Source organism: Cetorhinus maximus, chromosome 28, assembly GCF_964194155.1.
Source record: "Cetorhinus maximus chromosome 28, sCetMax3.hap1.1, whole genome shotgun sequence".
Classification (NCBI taxonomy): Eukaryota; Metazoa; Chordata; class Chondrichthyes; order Lamniformes; family Cetorhinidae; genus Cetorhinus; species Cetorhinus maximus.
In genome coordinates, this window is record NC_135906.1 from 7,208,825 (window position 1) to 7,233,656 (window position 24,832).

The 24,832-nt window shown below is 45.9% G+C and overlaps 1 protein-coding gene across 1 annotated transcript in view; it reads left to right on the top strand.

Moving 5' to 3' along the window:
* Nucleotides 1-24,832, top strand: part of LOC144668753 (uncharacterized) — a 74,843-nt gene that overhangs the window by 29,995 nt on the left and 20,016 nt on the right. Inside the window, exons 7-11 of the mRNA XM_078531084.1 lie at nucleotides 2,657-2,731; nucleotides 12,854-12,928; nucleotides 15,603-15,677; nucleotides 21,033-21,104; nucleotides 23,298-23,372. Coding sequence (XP_078387210.1) covers nucleotides 2,657-2,731; nucleotides 12,854-12,928; nucleotides 15,603-15,677; nucleotides 21,033-21,104; nucleotides 23,298-23,372 — 372 coding nt within the window. The remainder of the gene's footprint in view (nucleotides 1-2,656; nucleotides 2,732-12,853; nucleotides 12,929-15,602; nucleotides 15,678-21,032; nucleotides 21,105-23,297; nucleotides 23,373-24,832) is intronic.

Here is a 24,832-nt window from a genome sequence, read left to right on the forward strand (position 1 = left end):
GTTAATGATTTGAAAGTTTAATACTTTAAATTGTCATTTAACTCATTTCATTACGTTTAAAAACTGATCTTATCCACAGATGCAATTTGATCATTTCAGACTTGAACCATGCCAGCAATATGTCTTAAGACAAGCTGCATGTTGGAATTCAGAAAGGCTATTCTTTACCTTTGTGTGAAAACAATCCAGGCACAAAGCAGGTCCTTCAGGCTGGGTAACAGGTGTGTGGACTACTGTGGTGGGGAAGGGCCAGAGCCACACCATGGATAAAGGAGGAGAGGTCGGGAGGGGAAGGGCCAGGGACCACAGGCACCATCGACTCGAGGGAGGAGAGGTCGGGAGGGAAAGGGCCAGGGACCACAGGTGCCATCGTCAAAGGAGGAGATGTTGGGAAACCTAGGGCCTTGTGGGAATAAACTAAACACAGAGGCACTGGGTGCTTTACCATGCCTTATGCCCAGCTTCCGGTCAGGCCTGATGAAGTGAAGAAAGCACCTGACAAGGCCCAAATAGAACAGCGCACGAGCTAAGCAAGAAAGGAGGAATGGGGAATCCAGTGTGTCCTACTCAGCCAATGATCTTCATTGTTCAAAACAACATCAATCATTGACTGAGTAGCCTATCAATGGGGGTGGTCCATGCGCCAGATTGGCTTCTTTAGACACTGATCATCCTGATTGACAGGCTAATGGGCCAATGGTTCCTGGCCCACCCAGAGCCATGGGCCCCGGTGTTTTGTACCTTGTGCACCCCCTTCTTCCAAACCCTGACAGAGATACCCAGTATCAATAATGGACATCCTGATATTAGGGACAGGGCCTAACCAGGCAGTGTATTTCTCTGCTATGAGCCAGCTCTGAAGTAACCATTCCAGTTGAATTATTAGCCTTGCTCTCTAAGAAGGAGCCATAGCTTCATTAAACTATGGAGCTTAAAAAAGCTTTTCACATCATGTGTGCACATTCTCCCAGCATATTACATACCAACTAGTCCACGTGAGTGCTGTTGAGCACTATTATGACGCAGCCGATGGTAAAGGCTGAGTTGCTCAAAGCCCAGAGGGAACTTGAAACAACAGTCATAACCCATTTTAGCAATGTGTGTGTTTTTACACGCAACCTTTGAATTCAGTAGTAATAAGACCACTAAGTCTCAAGAGGCTTTTAAAAAACTAAATTAAACATTTATAATATAATAAAGAGTGTAAGCACATACATATGTCTACAAAATTACTACTACAATAACTACAAAAATCCTCTAATTAATCTGACTCTCGGTTAAACCTCTGTTAAGCAACAGTAATACACATAAATTTAAACAGACCCCTGGAAAAGCATGCCCTGGACAGTCAAATTCAAAATTAGTTTCTTTCAGCTCTGGGTCCTTGCAGACAATGGCTTGAGGCTTAGAGGCTGGAGGCTTTAGATCTTAGAATCCCTCTACTTTTACCAACAGCCTTTTCTTCCTTTATACATATGTTCCGCTTTGAATGCAAATTCTCATTGTAGCATTAGGTTTCTTTACCTCTTCTAACAATAAAACTCCTTTCATAGCACCAATTTTATTAGTAAGCTTTGGGGAAAAAAAATAAACCCATTGTTTAGCTTCTTCTGGCTAGGCGTGATATTTCATCCATTTTTTGGAATGGTTTATTTAAAAATGAAAATTGCCCCCTTTTCACTTCATCTTATAACTTCCCTATGTTTACCTAATTACCGTCTCAAACCTACTTCTCTTCTATACATCAAAGCCTCTTGACCAGCTGGCGTTAATCCAATTAAGACACATACACACACACACACATACATAGACACAGATACCACTAAACTCTATTTTAAAATAATTTCCAATAACATTATTGTATCTTCTTGACAAGCACGTTGGGTTGTGTTTATTCTAGTATAGGGGCAATGGTCATCCTTACTAGATGAGTAATCCAGAGGCTTGGTCTAATGCTCCAGGGACATGAATTCAAATCCCACCACGGCAACTGGGGGAATTTAAATTCAATTAATAAATCTGGAATAAAATGATAATCACGAAACTACCAGGTTGTCGTTAAAAACCCACTGGTTCACTTCAGGGGCAGAAATCTGCGGTCTTTACCCTGTCTGGTTACCTACGTCTGACTCCAGAACTAAAGCAATGTGGTTGACCCTGAACCGCCCTCTGATATGGCCTAGCAAGTCACTCAGTTGAAGGGCAATTATGGATGGGCAACGAATGCTGGCTTTGCCTGTGATGTTTGTATCACAGGAACGAATATATAAAAATAAATTCAGGAAGCTGGGCCAGACTCAAGTCAGTGCGTCTGACTTTATCACTCTTACCATTCATATTGCCAATAATCCTAATTTCAAATTCCTGGATGGAAATCCACTATGTGAGGTTTAACCATATCCAGGTTCTTACTGGAGACACCATGTGCAACATCTACCCATAGAGGCATTGTGCCAAAATAATCTTACTATCCGAAATGTACAACTACACCAGCATATAAACTAGTGTCAAAATCTGACCAGGTGAAAGTAAATGCCCTCCTCGCTACAACTTGATGCAAACTCATTCTCACGCTGGACAGAAAATTGCCTAAAGAGCACAGTAAAGTGTAAAATCTCTTCCCTGGGCTGCGATTTAAAGTTTTGTTCCATTTCAGTTACACAGAAGTTCTGCGAAATAAGCACCTCACAGGCTGATATCAAGACGAACCTGTCACAGTTGGACAGTAAGGGTGAGTACTACCTGAATTATCTGTGTCTCCCACTCAAACTGTTCTCTCTATGTTATAAGATCCCAACGATTTGAATATCTTGCCAATTTGCAGCAGGAATGTGCAATGTAGGTCTCAAATCTCGAAGGTGTTGGGATTTGGGGCGCGGAGTGAGTTATGGATGTAACTTATGCACAACCAAATTCCTTGATCATTTTTCTACAGATCCCCCTCAATCAAATGTATCTCTGCCTAGGCTACAGGTCCCATCCCAAAGTTACAACAAACTGTCGAGCAATCCAAGACCTTCAGGTGTGCAGGTACCTGGAGTTACCTGGAGTCGGAGTGAATCTGGTGCAGCAGGAGGGACTGAAGGACATTTTCACTCCTGTTGCTGCAGGTTGCTTTATACAGGAAATTAAAAGTCCGTCTCTTTGCTGCTGCATCATCAGTGAGAAGGGGAAGATTTGAGACAATGGGACCTCTGTGCAGATGTAATTAAACAAATCGCTTAATCTTTCTAACGCAGAGCTGTTTCCTGTTTACCTTATCCACCAGCTTCGGGCTGAGGGGAACAGTTGTTCCCTTCTCAAACTTTCAATGGCTCCCACCGGAACAATATGAGATCTCGTTGGTTCTTTTCCTATTGCATTCAAACCACTCTGGGCAACTGCACACATTTACACCCATTTAACATCCCAATGTCCTCGAATGAGAAGGAGAGGGAGTCAAGAAAGTGCACAGGAATGGGCACATTTTCAGGTCCAGATTCCAGGATGCGCCCAATTCCATCTCTAGCGCATCTGTAATCTGTAACAGAAATTATTTAAAGAGAATACGTCCCAAATTAAAGATACAGGCCTCGAAATCACTGTCACCATCATAGGATCACCGAATGGTTACAGCACAGAAGGAGTCCATTCAGCTCATCAAGTCCATGCTGGCTCCCAGCATGAGCAGCTCAGCTCATCCTCCTCCCCCCTCCTTTTCCCCATAGCCCTGCAAATCTTTTCTATTCAGATAATTATCCGATTCCCATTTGAAAGCCATGATTAAATTTGCCTCCACCACCACCTCAGACGGTGCACCCCAAATTCTAAGCACTCGCTGTATAAAAAAACATTTTTTCTCATGTCATAGAATCACAGAGAATCAGAGAATTTTAACAGCAGGAGGCCATTCGGCCCATTGTGTCTGCACCAGCTCTCCAAATGAGCATTATGACCTAGTGCCATTGCCCTGCCTTTTCCCCGTACCCCTGCACATTGTTTCTATTCAAATAATCATCTAATGCCCCCTTGAATGCCTCGATTGAACCTGCCTCCACCACACTTCCAGGCAGTGCATTCCAGACCCGAACCACTCGTTGTGTGAAAAAGTTTTTTCTCACGTCACATTTGCTTCTTTTGCAAATCACTTTAAACCTGTGCCCTCTCATTCTTGATCCTTTTACAAGTGGGAACAGCCTCTCCCTATCTACTCTGTCCAGCCCCCTCATGATTTTGAACATCTCTATCAAATCTCCTCTCAGCCTTCTTCTCTCCATGGAGAACAGTCCCAGCCGCTCCAATCTATCCTCATAGCTGAAGTTTCTCATCGCTGGAACCATTCTTGTAAACCTCTTCTGCACTCTCTCCAATGTGTTCACATCCTTCCTATAATGTGGCATCCAGAACGGTACACAATACTCCAGCTGAGGCCTAATGACTTTCTTATATAAATTCAGCATAACCTCCTTGCTCTTATACTCTCTGCCCCTATTAACTGCTCTCTCCACCTGTCCTGCCACCTTGAATGATCTATACACCCAGGTCTTTCTGCTCCTGCACCCACTTCAAAATTTCATCCCTTATTTTATATTGTCTCTCTGTGTTTTTCCTACCAAAATGCATCACCTCACACTTCTCTGCATTGAACTTCATCCACCAACTATCTGCCCACTCCACCAACTATCTGCCCACTCCACCAACTTGTCTTTGCCTTTTTGAAGTTCTACACTGCCCTCCTCACTATTTACAACACTCGCAAGTTTTGTATCATCCGCAAACTTTGAAATTTTTCTCTGCACTCCAAGATCTAGATCATTAATTTATATCAGGAAAAGCAAGGGTCCCAATACCTGGGGAACTCCGCAAACCTTCCTCCAGCCCGAAACATATCCATTGCCCATTATTCTCTGCTTCCTATTTTTCAGCTAATTTTATATCCATGTTGCTACTGTCCCTTTTATTCCATGAGCAATAACTTTTCTCACAAGTCTGTTGTGTGGCACTGTGTCAAATACCTATTGAAAGTCCATGTACACCACATCAACAGCATTACCCTCATCGACCTTTTCTGTTACCTCTTCAAAAAACTCCAGCAGGTTAGTTAAACATGATTTCCCCTGTAGAAATCCATGCTGGCTTTTCCTTATCAACCCATACTTTTCCATGTGACTACTAATTCTATCGGAAATAATTGTTTCTAGAATCTTGCCCACCACTGAATTTAAACTGATTGGTCTGTAATTGCTGGGCTTATCCTTACAACATTTTTTGAACAAGGGCGTAATGTTTATAATTCTCTAGTCCTCTGGCACCTCCCCTGAGTCTAGGGAAGACTGAAAAATTATGGCCAGTGCCCCTGCAATTTCTACTCTCACTTTTTTCAATTTCCCTGGATGCATCTCATCCAGTCCTGGTGCCTTGTCAACTTTAAATACCGACAGTCTATTCAACACTTCCTCCTTATCAATTTTGAATGCTCCTAGTGACAGGGTTTCCTCGTCTGTCACCATGGCCTGGGTAGCATCTACCTCCTTGGTAAAGACGGATGTAAAGTATTCATTTAATACCTCAGCCATGGCTCCTTTGTCCATGTGTAAATTTCCTTTTAGGTCCCTAATCAGTCCTAATCCTCCTTTTACCACTCTTACTATTTATATGCCTAAGACGACTTTGGGATTCCCCTTTACGTTGGCTGCCAGTCTTTTCTCATAATCCCTCTTCATTTCTCTAATATGTTTTTTCACCTTCCTTCTGAACCTTCTATATTCCTCTTGGTTCTCAATTGTATTTTCTACCTGACACCTGTCATCAGCACACTTTTTCTTCTTTATCTTAATTTATATTTCCTTTTTCATCTTGGGAGCTGTGGATTTGTTTGCCCTACCTTTCCCTTACGATGGAATATAGCTTGATTGTGCCCGATCCAATTCTTTTTTGAAGGTAGCCCATTGTTCAGCTATAGTTTTTCCCACCAATCTTTTGTTCCACCCTATCTGGCCCAGCTTTGCTTTTTCCTCAGCAAAGTTGGCTCTTGTCTATTTAATTATTCTTACTCTGGGTTGCCTATCATCCTTTTCTATCATCATCCTAAACTGTACAACACAATGATCACTGTCTCCTAAATGTTCCCCCACTGACACTTGATCTACTTGGCCTGCCTCATTTCCAAGAACCAGGTCCAACAGTGCATCTTTTCTTGTTGGATTGGGCACACACTGCTGTAGAAAACTTTCCTGAAGATGAACTAGGATCTCTTGCCCTTCTTCGCTCTTTACACTACCACTGTCCCAGTCTACATTCGGGTAATTAAAGTCCCTCATTAGAACTACTCTATAATGCCTGCATCTCTCTGTAATTTCCCTGCAGATTTGTTCTTCTACATCCTTCTCACTAGTTGGCGGTCTATAGACTACACCGAGCGATGTAATTACGCCCTTTTTGTTCCTTAGCTCTAACAAAATTGATTCTGTCCTTGAACCCTCTGGTACATTCCCTTTCTCCAGCACTGCAATGCTCTCCTTAACAAATACCACCTTTCCTTCCTTTCCTATCTCTTGAACACTTTGTACCCAGGAATATTTAACACCCAGTTCTGCCCTTCCTTGAGCCAGGTCTCTGTTATCACCACAACATCATATTTCCACATGGCAATCTGCGCCTGTAACTCCCCAATCTTATTAACTAAACTCCGTGCATTCACATACATGCTTAGTGACCCTTATTTAGATTTTGTTACTTTCTCCCTCACCACAACTTCACCTCTTAACTTACTATTCTCTATACTAGTGCTATCTGTCCCTCCCAGTATTTTGTGCACCCTGGTATTCCTCTCTAATATTCTCTCCTGGTCCCCACACCCCTGCTGAGTTAGTTTAAAGCCCTCCCAACAGCACTAGCAAAACGCCCTGCAAGGAACTCAGTCCCAGATCTGTTCAGGTGCAACCCGTCTGGCTTGTACATTGTTGAATCTTTGCCAATCACCTTAGACTAATGTCCTCTTGTTCCCCACCCTTCCGCCAATGGAAACAGTGTCTCCCTATTGACTCTGTCTAGACACATCAAGATTCTGAGCACCTCTATCAAATCTTCTCCCAACCTTCCCTTCACTAAGGAGAACAGTTGCAGCTTGTCCAATCCATCTACATAACTGCAGACCCTCGCCCCCTCCCCCCCTCTTAAGCACACAAGATGACAATCACACAATTAAGGTCAGTCTTACAAAGCATTCCCCAAAAAGGCTCTACTTGGTCAAAACCACAAGTAAACACTTTCCAGGCAACATTCCCTTATAAATGTTTAAATATGAAAAATCCAGTAATACCACACAAGGCAAACTGCTATAGATTCAATAAAGGTGTGCCACATGACCTTTACCCTCTTCCACTTTATGGTATGGAATCCACTTCAGAATAAAATTGCTTGCTGCAGCCCAAAACTTCTTAATAGTTCAGGCAGCTCCAGCTATCTCCTGCCATCTCCAGGTTAACAGCTGTACAACCATCTCTCCAGCTCAATAGCTAAAAGCCAGCTATCCACAGTAATATAACTTTTTACCCTTTCATCTCATCCCCATTGTTCTCACCCCCCCTTTGAAACTGAACTCTTCCAAACATAAAATTATTCATGATTCCACCTTGTCTTTACTTTTGGGTCAATAAAAGTATAACATCCCCACTGCTATTTTACTATGGACTCCTGCAAGATGCAAACATTTTCCTTGTAGCTTCTGACTCCACTTTGAAATTCAAACAACTTCACAACATATCTGAAAATGCAAATGTTAGATCTACCCTATTTACTTGTGCCTCATCTTAACACCTCTGCCCTTTTCCTGTTTCCAAAACCCCAGACAACCTGACTCCTACCAAACTCTTGCCCAGCTTAATTAAATCTCACACAGACACAAACACACACGAACACACACACACACATACACACGCACACACACAGTCTTCTTTACAGGATAATGCAATATACTGAAAAAATATTTTAAAAATTACATCCATTCTCACAATTGTTCTGCATTAAGTTCATCTGCCCCCTGTCTGCCCATCCCATCAGCCTATGTCCTCTTGAAGACTGTCCCGATTGTCCTGACAGTTCACAAAACTTCTAAGTCTTGTTTCATCTGCAAATTATCTGAAACTATTTCCTGCAAACCCACGTCTAGGTTATTGATATATATGGAGAAAAGCAGTTGTCCTAACGCTGATGCCTGGGGAAACCCACTGTATCCTTTCCTGCAGTCTGAAAAACCATTAACCGTTCACCGCTGCCATCTGTTTCCTGTCACTCAGCCAACTTCACACCCATGGGGAGGCGGTGGCATAGTGGTATTGTCAAGGGACTAGTAATCCAGGGACCCAGGGTGATTCCCTGGGGACCTGGGTCAGAATCCCGCCATGGCAGAGAGTGAAATTTGAAGTTAATTTTAAAAATCTGGAATTAAAAGCCTAATGGCGACCACAAAACCATTGCCCGATTGTCATAAAAACCCATCTGGCTCGCTAATGCCCTTTAGGGAAGGAAATCTGCCGTCCTTATCTGGCCCGGCCTACACGTGACTCCAGGCCCACAGTAATGTGGTCGACTCTTAAATGCCCTCTGAATTAGGGATGGGCAATAAATGCTGGCCAGTGATGCCCACATCGCATGAATGATTAAAAAAAGCAGTCCCTTTTTTACCATGGGTTTCAACTTTCTTGGCAAGCCCATTGTAAGGTACTCTCTCAAACGCCTTTTGGAAGTCCATATACATCACAGCGACTGCATTACCCTCATCAACCCTCTCTGTTACCTCGTCAAAAACTCAATCAAATTAGTTAAACACAACTTGCCTTTAACAAAGCCATGCTGACTTTCCCTAATCTACCTGCATTTGTCCAAGTGACATTCAATTTTGCCCCAGATTATAATTTCTAAAAGCTTTCCCACCAGTGAGGTTAAACTGACAGGCCTGTCATTGCTGGGTTTATCCATACACCCTTTTTTGAACAAGGGTTGTAACATTTGCAATTCTCCAGTCCTCTGGCACCACCCCTGTATCTAGGGAAGACTGGAAGATTATGGCCAGTGTGTCTGCAATTTTCACCCTTATGTCCCTCAGCTTCCTTGGATGGCCATCTGATCTGGCCCTGCTGATGTGCCAGCTTTTAAGTGTAACCAGCGTTTTTAATACTTCCACTTTATCAGTTTTTAGCCCATCTGGTATCTCAATTACGTCCTCTTTCACTATGACATTGGCAGCATCTTCTGGGTAAAGTCAGGTGCAAAGTGTTCATTTAACCCCTCAGCCATGCTCTCTGCCTCTATGTGTAGATCATCATTTTGGACCCTGGTCAGCACTCTTTTACTATTTAATTTTGTACAGAAGGCTATTGGATTCCCTTTTATATTAGCTGTCAGTCTCTTCTCATATTCATGTTAGTGACATGAGTGAACAAACAAGCACATTTCTATGACAGCCTGTTATTTTATTGGTTAATGTCTGGAATCGTGGAGAGGGACATATTACAAAAACACATTCAGTGTCTGCGGCTCGTCAGACTCGTGAGTGACTGTGGTTTGGGGTATTATTTCTGTAACTGTTAAGTGGCACAGTAAGTGTGTGATTAGGAGGATGAAGTTGCAAAGGGACTGAGAGAGAGAGAGAGAGAGATTCAGTGAGTCGGCAAAGCTATGGCAGGCTGAGCTCAACATGGGGAGAAGTGCGGACATCCAATTTGGATCCCTGGAAGAAAGATCGGAATACTTTCTAGTAAGTGAGGAACGAGGGGCTGTGAAGGAGCAGTTCCAGGTTCACATATCACTGAAACCTAGTGCACAGGAACACATTTTTCATTCAAGGGGCTGAAATGTACAAATGGGTAAAGTGATAGTTCAGCTGTATAGGGCCTTGGTTAGACTCCCATCTGTAGTAATTCCACTGAGCCCTGACTCTGCAACTCTGGTGGGGTTACAGAGCAGATTCATCAGCATACTACCAGGGTTTAAGAGGCTTAACTTCGTTGGCACACTTTTTCGGCTGTGGGGGTTGTAATTCACCACCTGCCTGTGCCCACTCCCATCGAGGCAAGCAACACACAAACTTTGTGCTCTCTCCTCACTTTTATGTTCCCTGTGTGCAGCCCAGCTGCTGTCCGGCTGGATGCTCAACAGGGACCCAATAGCATGCGAGGCTACCATGTGCTGCAGCTGGCCTTCAGCTCTTAAAGGCACTCAGTCCCTTTTAAAGGGAAGCTGCACTGAGCTAAAGGAGGCTGCTGCTGACTGTCACTGCTACAATTGGTGAAAGGGAAATTGGCCACCAGAGCAGAGAGAGGACTCCGCAGCTCACAAATATAGCTGTTTTTTATTCATTTATGGGATGTGGGCTTCGCTGGCTGGGCCAGCATTTATGGCCCATCCCTAGTTGCCCTTGAGAAGGTGGTGGTGAGCTGCCTTCTTGAACCGCTGCAGTCCATGTGCTGTAGGTACACCCACAGTGCTGTTAGGGAGGGAGTTCCAGGATTTTGACCCAGCGACAGTGAAGGAACGGTCGGTATATTTCCAAGTCAGGATGGTGAGTGGCTTGGAGGGGAACTTCCAGGTGGTGGTGTTCCCATGTGTCTGCTGTCCTTGTCCTTCTAGATGGTAGCAGTCATGGGTTTGGGAGGTGCTACTGAAGGAGCCTTGGTGACTTCCTGCAGCACATCTTGTAGATGGTACACACTGCTGCCACTGTGCGTTGGTGGTGGAGGGAGTGAATGTTGGTGGATGTGGTGCCAATCAAACAGGCTGCTTTGTCCTGGATGGTGTTGAGCTTCTTGAGTGTTGCGGGAGCTGCACTCATCCAGGCAAGTGGGGAGTATTCCATCACACTCCTGACTTGTGCCTTGTAGATGGTGGACAGGCTTTGGGGAGTCAGGAGGTGAGTTACTCGCAGCAGGATTCCCAGCCTCTGACCTGCTCTTGTAGCCACAGTATTTATATGGCTAGGCCGGTTCTGAGGCTTGGTTACATTAACTTGGTTTGAATTCTCTTTAGTCTAGGAGGCTGACAGGTGATTTCTTTTATTGGGGAATCAGGAACAAGGGCACAACCTTAACGACAGCAACAACAGCTTATATTCATATCGCACCCTTAACACCATAAAACCTTACAAACACGTCACCAGAGTACTTAACTAGAAATGTTACAAATTAAATCAGAAAACACTTTTTCACATATGGAGCTGTGGAAATGTGAACCTGCACCCCCGCCCCCCTCCCACAGACAAAGAAAAAAGGCTGTGGATGCTGGGGGGGTATATTGAATTTTTCAGGACTCAGATTGATAGGCTGTTAGTAGATCAGGATATCAAACAGAATTGGACCTCATACAATAGAATGGTGGAATATTCTTGAGGGGCTGAATGACTTCCCCTGCTTTCTATATTTCTAAGGTGAGTGAACAGGAATCTTATGTAAAACCTCAGTAAGTTGCCAACGTAAATGACATTAGGCTACAAACGCCACCCAGAGATCTAAAACTAGGCCCAACTCTCAGTTACAGGAGTGTGGAAGGAAACGAGAAGCTCGGACACTGAACTTAGGGCTGAGCTTCCACAGCTGAAGGACAGTGAGTGTTAATATTCGTCAGGAATCTCTTCATATCTCCACCCAGAACGGCTCTTTGTAAAGTTAAAGATGGAAAGCAAACTGAGGAATATCTGAGAATATACGTGAGAGATAAACGGAGTTAACATTTCAGGTTGACGATGACTCTTCTACAGAGCTGATGAATTTTCCACCTGAAATCTGAACTCTTATTTCCCCCTCCACAAATGCTGCCTGACCTGCTGAGTGTTTCCAGCACTTCCTGTTTTTATCGCAGGTTTCCGGCTTTTGCTTTTGTGCCCCCCCTCCCCTGCTATTTTGAAGCTGAGAGCGACTCTCCATTTACAAAGCAAAGGCATGTACTCCAGGCACTGACTCCTCCTCCTGTAATATGGCCCAGATTCAGTCCATGAACATAACACCAAAGTTAAATCCATTCCATTATGAGACAGGCTCATATAACTCATGGACCCCGCTTGCTCTAAGCCCATGTTTCCTGCGCCAATATTGACCTAATTTCCTCTTAAAAAATTTTGAATGACTTGTCACAATGTGACCCATATCACAACTCACCCTGGCGTAGTTCGAAGATACTATTGAAGTTGGGGTTGAGTCTCTCTGGATTGACTGACATTGGGACACAACAACACAGCAGTGTCCCCATTACTGACAATGCACGAGTGAGGCAGAGGGAGGTTTGCGATAAAAAGCAGTTCACTGGAGACAAGAATTGTGGCAAAGGATTGCTTGGTAAGGAGGCGTTGAGGTGCAGTGGGTAGTGTCCCTGCGTCTGAGCTAGAAGCTCTGGGTTTAAGACCCACTCTAGGACTTGATGACCAAGGGAGGTGAGGTCATAACATGGTCAAGCAGATTGAGTATCAACTTATAAATCCTTCCAACACACCCCAATGGCAGGCGGGGACAGCGGGAGAGGAAATGCCAGTCAGCCACGTGGTGGAAAGGAATTGGAGCCTCTGCTGTAGCTTTGCATTACAACATGCATCTAGAAATGTCTGTTACCACAGCAAATGGGACTCCGTGAGGTGCCAGTTGCCGAATGGCCTGTGCGAATCAGATTGTTTCCCATGGGGGTTCGATCCCTGCTCTGGGTGGGGTGGATTGCCCTGTCCATGGTAGAGGTTGTAGTGCTGTGGGTTGACCTGCCTGCTGGCAGAGAACTGAAGAAGATGGTTGTTTGATACAAGAACGCAACTATTCTGCAAAACCCTCCACAAACTGTTGAGGTGCACAACCTGGTCCCTCAGGAGATGTAAGCTGGCTTTTGCTTTTAATTTCAGTTACGGAGATGCTCTCTGAGGGGAGAGACTCACAGGATGATGTCAAGGTGGAACTGTCACAGGTGAAAGCTAATCGTGAGTAGTAACTGTCAGAAAGATCTTGTGCGCCTGTATCTGAGACCATCCCCTGAGCCCATGGAGAATCAGGGGGTCAGAGCCAGGACAGTGCTGGTTTGCCCCATCTACAGGCTGCTGCTCAGGCCAAGGTATAGAGCGCGAAGGGGCTCCTGGAAGTGGGCCTGGTCACAGAGTGGGACTCCTGCATCCTCCCAGGACACACCCCGACCCCAGCTCAATTCCCGTGTATAACTGACATGCTGCCGCCATTTCAACACAGCCAGGCCCCACTTCAATGTTCCCACGTTGGAGAGACTGAGGTGTAATCGGCAGGAATTCCGTGATCCAGTCATCAGCCCAATTCCGGTGATATTTGCCCAGAGTGGAAACAGATGCAAAAATCAGCCGCACCCACCTCCAGTGATTTGGGGGCAACCAAAATGAATAGAGACCTGACAGGAGAGGGTCCTGCCCCCCCAACTCCTCTCCCACGGACTCCTCCCCATCCCCCTCTCCCACCCCCACTCCTCCCCTCCAACACCTCCCCAGCCTCTACACCTCCCATCCCCCTTACTCCTTCCCATCCCCCTCCCCCACCCCCCACTCCTCCCCTCCAACTCCTCCGCAGCCTCTACACCTCCCATCCCCCTTACTCCTTCCCATCCCCCTCCCCCACCCCCCACTCCTCCCCTCCAACTCCTCCCCAGCCTCTACACCTCCCATCCCCCTTACTCCTTCCCATCCCCCTCCCCCACCCCCCACTCCTCCCCTCCAACTCCTCCCCAGCCTCTACACCTCCCATCCCCCTTACTCCTTCCCATCCCCCTCCCCCACCCCCCACTCCTCCCCTCCAACTCCTCCCCAGCCTCTACACCTCCCATCCCCCTTACTCCTTCCCATCCCCCTCCCCCACCCCTCATTCCTCCCCCCAACTCCTCCCCACCCGCTTACTCGTCCCCATCCCCACCCCCCACCCCCCACCCCACACTCCTCCCCACCCTCTACTCCTCCCCACCCCTCTACTCCTCTCACTCCTCTACTCCCCCCCATCCCTCTACTCCTCCCACCCCCCCACTCCTCCCAACCCCCCACTCCTCCCCATCCATCTACACCTACCTACCCCGCTGCTCCTCCACTGCTTCCCACCAACCCCCACTCCTCCCCACCCCCCCACACCTCCCCAGCCCCTTACTCCTCCCCAGCCCCTTACTCCTCCCCACCGCTCTATTCCTCCCCACCCCCTGCTCCTTCAACCCCAGTGATTCAGGTAGATGTCTCCCTATGCGAGGAATTTCAGAGTTCTAATTTAACTACACAAAGTAGCTGAGGGCCTGAGGTCGCACTAGTGTCATGGGATCGGGTTTGAGGGAGCGATGCACTGTCTAAGGTGCAGGGCTGAGAGATAGCTGCACTGTCAGGGGGTTAGCACTGAGGGAGCACTGCCATGTCAAAGCACTGCCCAGTCATAAGGAGCAACGTGTTCTTATCATCTCCCTCACAGGTGTTCCTCACTGAATACACCAACATACAAAACAATAGGAGGGCTTGAAAATTCTCATTCATGTTTTATAATATCTCCATGGCCTTATCTCTGTCGACTCCTCCAGTTCTATGCTTCTCTGGTATATTTACATGGTTTCTGCTGCATCAGTTGTGGGTGGTGTTGTCTATTTTATAAATCTCACAGCAATTCATAGATGACACAAGTTTCTGAGTGTGCAACAGGTTTATTTACACGAATTTTAACATACCTCTGCTCATCCAAGTTTGAGTTTCTAGCAGCTTCTGTGGTGTCTGTTTACTTTGCTCTGAGTCACTGCCCAGGCTCAACCAATCAAGTACAGTGAGCATGGATCAGTTCCCAGACTCACATAATCAAACACAGAACAATTAAACCATTGAACACTACAGGTGGTGTTGGTGCAATCATAGGTGAAGGTGGTTCAGGGACTCCCAGGCTGCTTGTGTTTTCTGTGGCCAAGGGGAGTCCGTGTTCCAGGTGTACGTAGATTGCCCGAGGTTGCATCCCCTTTTTCATTTTTTGAGGGGGCTGCTCCTCAGTTTTCGGTTGCACCTCAGCCCCACGCTCCTGATCTTCGGTCACCTGGTGGGGAGGTGGGCGGGGAGGGAGGAGGACCTCCTCGTAAGCCTGCTCATGGGCTTGGCCAAGGGGGCCATCAACAGGTCTAGGCAGCGGGCGGTCGAGGGGTTTGTCCGACCCAACTGTTTGCCCCTCTGCTGGGGCTATGTTTGTGGCGGGTGGCCCTGGAGAAGGAGCACGCGGTGTCCACCAGAATGCTAGTGGCCTTCTGTGATTGGTGGGCACCGCGGGAGCTGGGGTGCATCATCACCCCCGGAAATGACATTTTGATTTAATTTTGTAAGTTTCCTTTCACGTTTTTGTTTTAGTTACAGTGCCCCCACCAGGGGCAGTCACCCCCTCTGGTTTTTAGTTTAATTGATTGATTAATCTTTGTTTTCAAAAAAAAGAGTCTACAGCTGGTGTTGACCGTGAGGGGGCCATTATTCTACATAAATGACAGTGATATTCAGTCACAGTATGAACCCAATGTCGAATTATCCTGGGGATGGTTTTGACTGCAGGATGCTGAGAATGCAATTTATCCCCTGGTTAATGTTTGGAGATGATACGTTGCTGGGATGTGGGATGAAGATCTTGTTTCTTGTTCAGCTGCCCAGATGTTCCTGGACGTGAGAAACTCTCTGGCTGATGTGAGGATGGACCTTTCGCAGATGGAGGATCGGAGTGAGTGTTAAATCAGTGAGACAGCTGTGCGGGAATACCCCGTGACACCTCTGTGTGATTAAACCAATAACTGCCCACTCTGGCGTAATTCTTATATGGATGAGAAGATAGAAATGGGTCTGCGAAGCAGGGACATCAACATTGAAAAGATCAGAATCCTGCACTGGTGAACTCTCTCACTTGCCTGCGTAACCTCAGCAACAGATTGGCCGAGGTGACGGAGAAACAGTGACAAATGGTCACATCTCTGCAGCTTCTGCCAAACCTACAGCAGAAATCAAAGACAAACCACCGCCCCCCACACCAACCAACCCCCATAACCACAACCCCTCCATGGGATATTATAGCCACATGATATCACACACAGGGGTTACTTGATTGAAGTATATAAGATCCTGAACGGCCTTGGCAAGGTGGACGTGGAAAGGATGTTTCCTCTTGTGGGTGAGACCAGAACTAGAGGGCACTGTTTTAAAATTAGGGATCACCCTTTTAGGACAGAGTTGAGGAGAAATTTTTTCTCTCAGAGGGTTGTGCAACTTTGTAACTCTCTGCCTCAGAAGGCGATGGAGGTGGGGGTCATTGAATATGTTTAAGGCAGAGGTAGATAGATTCTTGTTAGGCAAGGGAATCAAAGGTTATCGGGGTTAGACGGGAATGTGGAACTCGAAGCACAAACAGATCAGCCATGATCTTATTGAATGGAGGAGCAGGCTCGAGGGGCCGAATGGCCTACTCCTGCTCCCATTTCATATTTTTGTACGTTCATATGATCTTAAATCCCTTAAGCAAGTAAGCGTCCTGGATGTGATGGTGGGAGAGGTCTGTGGGAGGCAGTAGAGGAGCTGATATTAAGCTTCCCCAGTTGTGTGCTGCAGTCTCCTCCTCTCTCCACACAGTCGTAGTCTGGTTGTCCCACCCTGTGTGTTACAGCAGCTTCAACTCATCTTTCCGATTATTATCCTCAATGTTCATCCTCCACTAGCCCCACCCCCCTCAATGCTACATCTCACCCACCCCCCGCACCCTTTAAACAGGACAAATCTGAGTACATGAAGATAAAAGCAAAAAACTGCGGATGCTGGAAATCCAAAACAAAAATAAAATACCTGGAAAAACTCAGCAGGTCTGACAGCATCTGCGGAGAGGAACACAGTTAATGTTTCGAGTCCGAATGACTCTTCACCAGAACTAAGCAAAAATAGAAAAGAGGTGAAATATAAGCCGGTTTAAGGTGGGGGATGGGACAGGTAGAGCTGGATAGAGGGCCAGTGATAGGTGGAGATTGCCAAAAGATGTCACAGACAAAAGGACAAAGAGGTGTTGAAGGTGGTGATATTATCTAAGGAATGTGCTAACTAAGGGTAGAAAGCAGGACAAGCGAGGTACAGATAGCCCTAGTGGGGGTGGGTGAAGGAATCGAAATAGGCTAAAAGGTAGAGATAAAACAATGGATAGAAATATATTTAAAAATAATGGAAATAGGTGGGAAAAGAAAAATCTATATAAATTATTGGAAAAAAAAGGGGGGGATTGGAAAGGGGGTGGGGATGGAGGAGAGAGTTCATGATCTAAAGTTGTTGAACTCAATATTCAGTCCGGAAGGCTGTAAAGTGCCTAGTCGGAAGATGAGGTGCTGTTCCTCCAGTTTGCGTTGAGCTTCACTGGAACAATGCAGCAGGCCAAGGACGGACATTTGGGCAAGAGAGCAGGGTGGAGTGGTAGCATCTGCCCTCACACCTTCCTCTCCCTCCCAGAAACATGATAGGGTCCCCCTTGTCCTCACTTATCACCCCACCAGCCTCCGCATTCAAAGGATCATCCTCCGCCATTTCCACCAACTCCAGCATGATGCCACCACCAAACACATCTTCCCTTAACCTCCCCCCCCGGCGGCATTCCGCAGGGATCTTTCCCTCTGGGACACCCTGGTCCACTCCTCCATCATCCCCTACACCTCAACCCCCTCCCACGGCACCTTCCCATGCAACCGCAGAAGATGCAACACCTGCCCCTTCACTTCCCCTCTCCTCACCGTCCAAGGGCCCAAACACTCCTTTCAAGTGAAGCAGCATTTCACTTGCACTTCCCTCAATTTAGTCTACTGCATTCTTCGCTCCCAATGCGGTTTCCTCTACATTGGAGAGACCAAACGCAGACTGGGTGACCGCTTTGCAGAACACCTTCGGTCTGTCCGCAAGCATGACCCAGACCTCCCTGTCACTTGCCATTTCAACACTCCACCCTGTTCTCATGCCCACACGTCTGTCCTTGGCCTACTGCAATGTTCCAGTGAAGCTCAACTCAAACTGGAGGAACAGCACCTCATCTTCCGACTAGGCACTTTACAGCCTTCCGGGCTGAATATTGAGTTCAACAATTTTAGATCATGAATTCTCTCCTCCATCCTCACCCCCTTTCCGATCCCCCCTTTTTTTTTTCCAATAATTTATATAGACTTTTCTTTTCCCACCTATTTCCATTATTTTTAAATTTATTTCCATCCATTGTTTTACCTGTACCTTTTAGCCTATTTCGATTCTTTCCCCCCACCCCACCCCCACTAGGGCTACCTGTACCTCGCTTTTCCTGCTTTCTACCCTTAATTAGCACATTCCTTAGATAATATCACCACCTTCAACACCTCTTTGTTCTTTTGTCCATGACATATTTTGGCTATCTCCACCTATCACTGGCCCTCTATCCAGCTCTACCCCCACCCCCCTCCTTAAACCAGCTTATATTTCACCTCTTTTCTATTTTTACTTAGTTCTGTTAAAGAGTCATACGGACTCGAAACGTTAACTGTGTTCCTCTCCGCTGATGCTGTCAGACCTGCTGAGTTTTTCCAGGTATTTTTATTTTTGTTTCAGATCTGAGTACATGTTGTTTTAAATTCCACTCTCATCTTTATTGTGGCTCTTTTATTTCCTTCCCCATGCTGTGATTTATTTTCTCTCATTGTCCTCCTCTCCCTCTGCCCCCGGCATTCGATTCTTTCACCCTCCGTTCACACTTTGAGGACACCTATCCATCAGCTGCAATTCCTATAGACCCACTCAAACTGGCCTTGTTACCACACAGAGAAGGAATTTGCGTTTATATTTTGCTTTTGTTAGAGAGAATGCTTTGTTGATCAGTAGGCGTCCATCTATCCCTCAAAATCGACAATTATCCTGAAACGGTAAGGTTAAGTGTTCACAGTTTGATTGAGAAAATGGCACTGGGGTGCGTACTTAAAATACCACCACACTGGATGGTTGGGAACATGTGTCATTGTTCTGAGATCCATATTCAGGTTGGTTGAACCATTTCGAGACCAAATCTCTAATACAGTTTGCATTTTATACCTTCCTGTATCAAAACATCCATTTATAGCAAATTACCCTTGCTCATGTGTGTGACTTTGACATCATTCAAGCAGATCGGTTCATTATATAACACTTCTGTTAGTTGAGTTGGGTCAACATCTTGTTTTCCATTTTTGCCGGGCTCCTTAGAACTTTCAATTCGATCGTCCGTTCGCCCCCACATTCTGTTCAGACCTTCACTGGTCACCTCTCCAAAAACTGCTGGGCACACAGATCTATTTTAAAATATTATAATTTTAAAACCTTGCTGCTCTGTTTTACAAAGGCTAAGGATTAGCAGTGCAGTGTAAAGATCACCAGTGTTACACTAGCAGGTTTTGGTTAGATTAAGTCTTTCCTTACACATTCCAATGCCCACAGGATATTCCAAACCACCTCCATCGCCAATTGAATCCTTTTAATGTATAGCCACTGTTCTAATTTAGAGAAACGTGACAGCTATTTTGGACACAGCAAGATCCCATAGACTGTTATGAGATATTAGCCAGATAATCCCATTTATTCATGCTGCTTGCGAGGTGAATATTGGCCAGGACACCAGAGAGAATTCCCTCCCTCTTCAAAATAGTGCCACGGGATCTTTGACGAGCACCTGAGAGGGCGAAATGGGGCCTTGGTTTAACAGTGCGTCTGAAAGTTGGCACGTTCAACAATTCAGCGCTCCCTCAGTACCGCCCGGTTCCAGTTTAGATTGTAAGGGATCATTATAAGTGTAAGGGATAATATAATATATCACTGAGACTTGAACCCACTCTGTTCCGGGCTCGGTCGAGACTGATACCCACTGTGCCAAGGCTGTTACCTAAACACAAGAAGGAATCTGCTTAGGTCAGTCCTGGCAAACAAAGCCATCAACCTGAAACATTAACTCTGTCCACAGAAACTGCCTGACTAGCTGAGTATTTCCAGCATCTTCTCTTAATCCCAGATTTCTAGCATGCACAGTGTAGCAGCCCTTATCTTGCTGAGCTGCCTGTCAGGTAGCTTCACTGTTTGACACATTTTGTGCTATCTTTTTTAATGAAAGAAGTGCCTTCCAATGGAGGAAGTGCATTCAATTTTAGCAAGGCCTGAACAGCCTCTTCTAGTAAAGGGTGCCATCATTGACAGGCATAGGCTGAGAGAGAGAGAAGCCGCTGTGTGTCCAGGGACAGGAGGCTACAAAATACAAGCCCCATGTCACATGGAAGGAGTTGGCAGCGGTCCTGAGGGTGAACCCAGTCAATTCTCTCATACCACCCGACTGCAAACTAACACTGCCGCATCTCCATCAGGACCCAGGTCATATTCTTCCAACAGGTGACTTATCCCCAAACTGACTTGCAAATTGTGCACTGCCGCACGGAAAGAAAGGCCTGCATTCCTATAGCACCTTTCAAACCTCAGGATGTCCCGAAGCACTTTACAACCAAGGAGGTGTTTTGGGGAGTACAAGTCACTGTTATAATGTGGAAAACGTGGCAGGCCATTTGCACACAGCAAGATCCCACAAACAGCGTTGAGATAAACGACCAGACAACCTGTTTTAGTGATGTTGGCTGAGGTATGAATATTGGTCAGGTCCCAAAAATAGCCAATAAATTCAGACAGAAGCTGGTCCCTAAAACTCTACCCCCATTCGCTTATAGATCACAGAGACATCTCCAGTCCCTTATACAGGGACATCTCCACTTCTTTATATAGGGACACCTCCTGTCCTTTATACAGGGACAGCTCAAATCCTGTGTACAAGGTCCCTTCTTTAGCAAATAAACTATTTGGAAACATCTGGAAAAGGGGAATGAACCAGTGGATAATGGAGGGAGAGTGATGAGAGATGTGAGGACAGAGTCTCAGCAGCAGTGCACACACCAGGGTTAAGTGAGGATACTGCAGTATGTTTCGCAGGGTAAGAAATGTTGACAAATTCTCAAAACAAATGAAATATCGAATGCTCCTCTGCTACAAACACTGACACTAAATTGTGGGGTTTTTTTTGTTTCAGTTGCTAGGATACCCGAGGAGACAAAGAACTCACTGTCTGACTTCAGGAGCACGGTCTCACAGCTGAAGAACAGTAAGTACTGAGAAAATGTCAGAATGTTCTTTGTTTCTCCAACTCAAATGTACTTTTAAAGAAGTTCAGGATTTTCTCTAGAGAGTGAGTAAGAGACAAGTAGAGTAGTCTTGGCCTTCCTGGCAAGTGATAAAGTTTTGGGACCAGTACTACCCAGCCAGCCTACCATTCATTCTCCAAAGAATGATGCCCTCTGAATGGGGCAAACAAGTGGAAGAACGTTTTATATTATGGTTTCCTGACTGGCAACATAGGAACAGGAGGAGGCCATTCAGCCCCTTGAGCCTGTTCCACCATTCAATGAGATCATGACTGATCTGGACCTCACTTCCACCTTTGATCCATATTTCTTGACATCCTTACCTAACAAAAATCCACAAATCTCAGTCTTGAAATTTTCAGTTGACCCCTCCACACCCTCTCGCCCCTCCCCACCATGACCACCACCCCCCCTACCCCAACATCCACAGTGTTTTGGGGGTCATTGTTCCAGGTTTCTACCACCTTTTTGCACAAACAAATGCTTCCTGATTATCCGCCCTACATGACCTGTCTCTAAATTTAAGACCGTGTCCCACTTGCTTTGAATTCCCTCACCATAGAGCAAATAGTTTGTCTCCACCTACCCTGTCGTCTCCCTCTGTCATTTTAAAGACCTCGATTGGGCCAGCCCTCAACGCAAACAAAATACAAGTTAGCTTTATGCAAACCTTCCACAGAACTTGACGCTCTAAGCTCAGGAATCATTCTGGTGAATCTTCCCCCAAGGCCAATATAATCCTTTTGTGCCTAGGGCTGAGCACAGTAATCCCAAAGGGGGATGGACATAGACTGAAGCGTCACTGTCACACTTACATACTGCGAAGCATAAGGAAGTATTAGAAGGAAAAACCAAACATCTGCCTACCCATCTGCCTACAAACATCTGCCTACCAAGCCTTACCTTGTGCTCTGCCCTGGAATTTTATCAACTGTTCAATATAAGATTGCAGTGAAGCCGCAGCCATTGTAGAGCTGCCATGTCAGACCGCTAAGCGGACTGAAAACTCTGCCACTTTGGCTCTGTAATGATCTTAGGCAGGTTTCTCTCGTAATGCTTCACCTCTGCCTGCACCCTTCCTCCTTTCAGAGCTGAGCTGCGATGGAGTGCTGGATGAACGAGAATTAAACCGCCTCATTTGAATTTTGGGCATACATCCCCTGAAAATGAGATGTTCAGGGAGTGTGCAAAGAATCGGTGACAAGACTGAGTGTTATTAGATCAGGGGCAGAGAAGGAGAATTGGATAAGCCCACAAGAGATGAATATAAAAGCAGGGTGTCAGTGGGGGTAGGCTTTTTTTTGAACAGTTGCTTTATTCTTTCATGGGATGTGGGTGTCACTGGCAAGGCCAGCATTTTCTGCCCATCCTTAATTGCCCTTGAAATTTCAGAGGGCAGTTAAGAGTCAACTACATTGTTTGTGGGTCTAGAGTCACATGTAGGCCAGACCAGGCAAGGACAGCAGATTTCCTTCCCTAAAGGAGATTAGTGAACCAGATGGGTTTTTGCAACAATCAATGGTAGATTCACAGTCACTGTTGTTAAGACTAGCTTTATATTCCAGATTTAAAGCTACCATATTAGGATTTGAGCCTGTGCCTCTCGAGGATTAGCCTGGGCCGCCAGATTACTAGCTCAGTGACATTACCGCTACACTGCCGTCTCCCCATGAACGCAATGGAAGCAAATAGCTCCAGTTGAAGAGCTAATACTCCAGAGGGTCAACGGGCTGAATGGAAGGTTTATGACTCTGTAAGCATACAAACAAAATGTACGCCACATACCTGTCAATGTTGAAATGCAGTGGCAATAGACCACATGCTCTAGTTGTGACAAAGGGCAGCTGATACTAATCGGGGAAAGGTTTGGGCACAGAAATAAGAACCAGTTTCCACCTGTGTGTGGGGAGAATTTGTGTGAAAGGGGAAAGTAGTCTTCGCTTAGGTTGCACTGAGTTTTGTGAGTGAGGCCATGCTGAAGACTGACTGGCTCCTAGCCCCTTCGCTAGATGGAGGTTCACTGAATTAACATACAGATTGGTGTAAACCCCCAAAGTGAGCGGCCGACGCAAGCCAATAATTACGTAAGGAAGCATAGAGAAGGGAAGAGAAAAGCTTTACCAAATAAGGACTAAATTTTGCTTCCATTTCAGTTACACAGATGGTCACTGATGTAAGACACCTACATGCTAACTTAAAGGTCGAATTTTCACAGATGAAGAACACAAGTAAGTGTTGCAGTTGGCTTTGGTCACCCACGCTCTAATTCTAAAAAAAAGGTAATCCTCATTGGTCTAAAGCCTCCCAAGCCAGCCCCTGTTGGATGATGTTGCTTAAACAACAGGCATCTCCTCAATGTCCAGGCCAATTTTCCATCACTATGTCTAGCTGGATGTTCTGATGTTCTGTGTAACTCCCCCTCCTGTTTTCACCAAGGGCAGGTGGAGTGCTGGAGTGAAAGTGAAAACAATTAAAAGCAGCACTGAAATCGAAGAGTTTGAGGGAAAATTTGTGGGTGTGGGCTTTGGATAGAAACCCCGGCAAAACACGTTGACCTTCCCGCTCACTTTAATCCGATTACTGCACCCTGGAGGAAGTCTATCCCTGTCTACATGAAATAAGATGTGTCCGTGGCTGTTGGAAAAAGTGCCGCCCCCTCCATAGGGCAATAAACTGTGTATCTCCTTAACCAATCAGATTGGAGCGTTGTTAATGAGGAGCGCAGAGACTGAACAAGGAAGGGTCATTCTAATAGTGGACTCAATGTCAAATCAGATACAGAAAGCAAAATAAACCGAGAGAAAGAACATTGGATTAAGAAGGAGAGAGGAAAGAGACTTTTAAAAAATTTCTATCCCTTCTATTTCGCACCTACTTGCCGCACCTTGGTCACATCATCCATTAGTTTTTAAATGTGCGCTGATGACACCCAGCTCTGCCTCACCACCACCTCTCTCAACTCCTTCGCTGTTGCTAAATCATCAGAGTGCTTGTCTGAAATTCAGTACTGAATGAACAGACATTTCCTCCAGCTAAATATTGGGAAGACTGAAGCCATTGTTTTCAGTCCCTGCTCCAAATCCCCTTCCCCCAAATTCCATCCCTCTCCCCGGCAGCAGGTCTGAGATTGAGTCAGTCTGCTCGCAACCTTGGTGCCACGTTCGACCCTGAGATCAGCTTCTGACCTCATATTGACATCATTACAAAGACTGCCTAATTCCATCTCCGTAACATCCCCAGTCCCAGCTCACCTGCAGCTGAAAATTCGTTCATGTCTTTGTTGCTTTTAGACTCGACTATCCCAATGCACTCCTGCCTGGTCTCCCCCATTATACCTGATGTAAACTTGAGGTCATCAGAAAACCTGCTGCCCTTGTCTTAACTCGGAGCAAGTCCTGTTCCCCTATCACCCCTGTGATCGCTGACTTACATTGGCTCCCAGTCAAACAACACCCTGACCTTAAAATTCTCACCTTTGTTTTCAATTCCTCCCGTGGTCTCGTCCCTCCCTATCTCTGTAATCTCCTCCAACCCCATGACCCTTTGAGACATCTGCCCTCCTCTAATTCTGGCCCCTTGTGCGTCCCTAATTATAATCGCTCCACCATTGGTGGCCGGGCCTTCAGTTACCTGGGCTCCAAGCTCTGGAATTCCCTCCCTACTCCGCTCCACCTCATCTTCCTCCTTA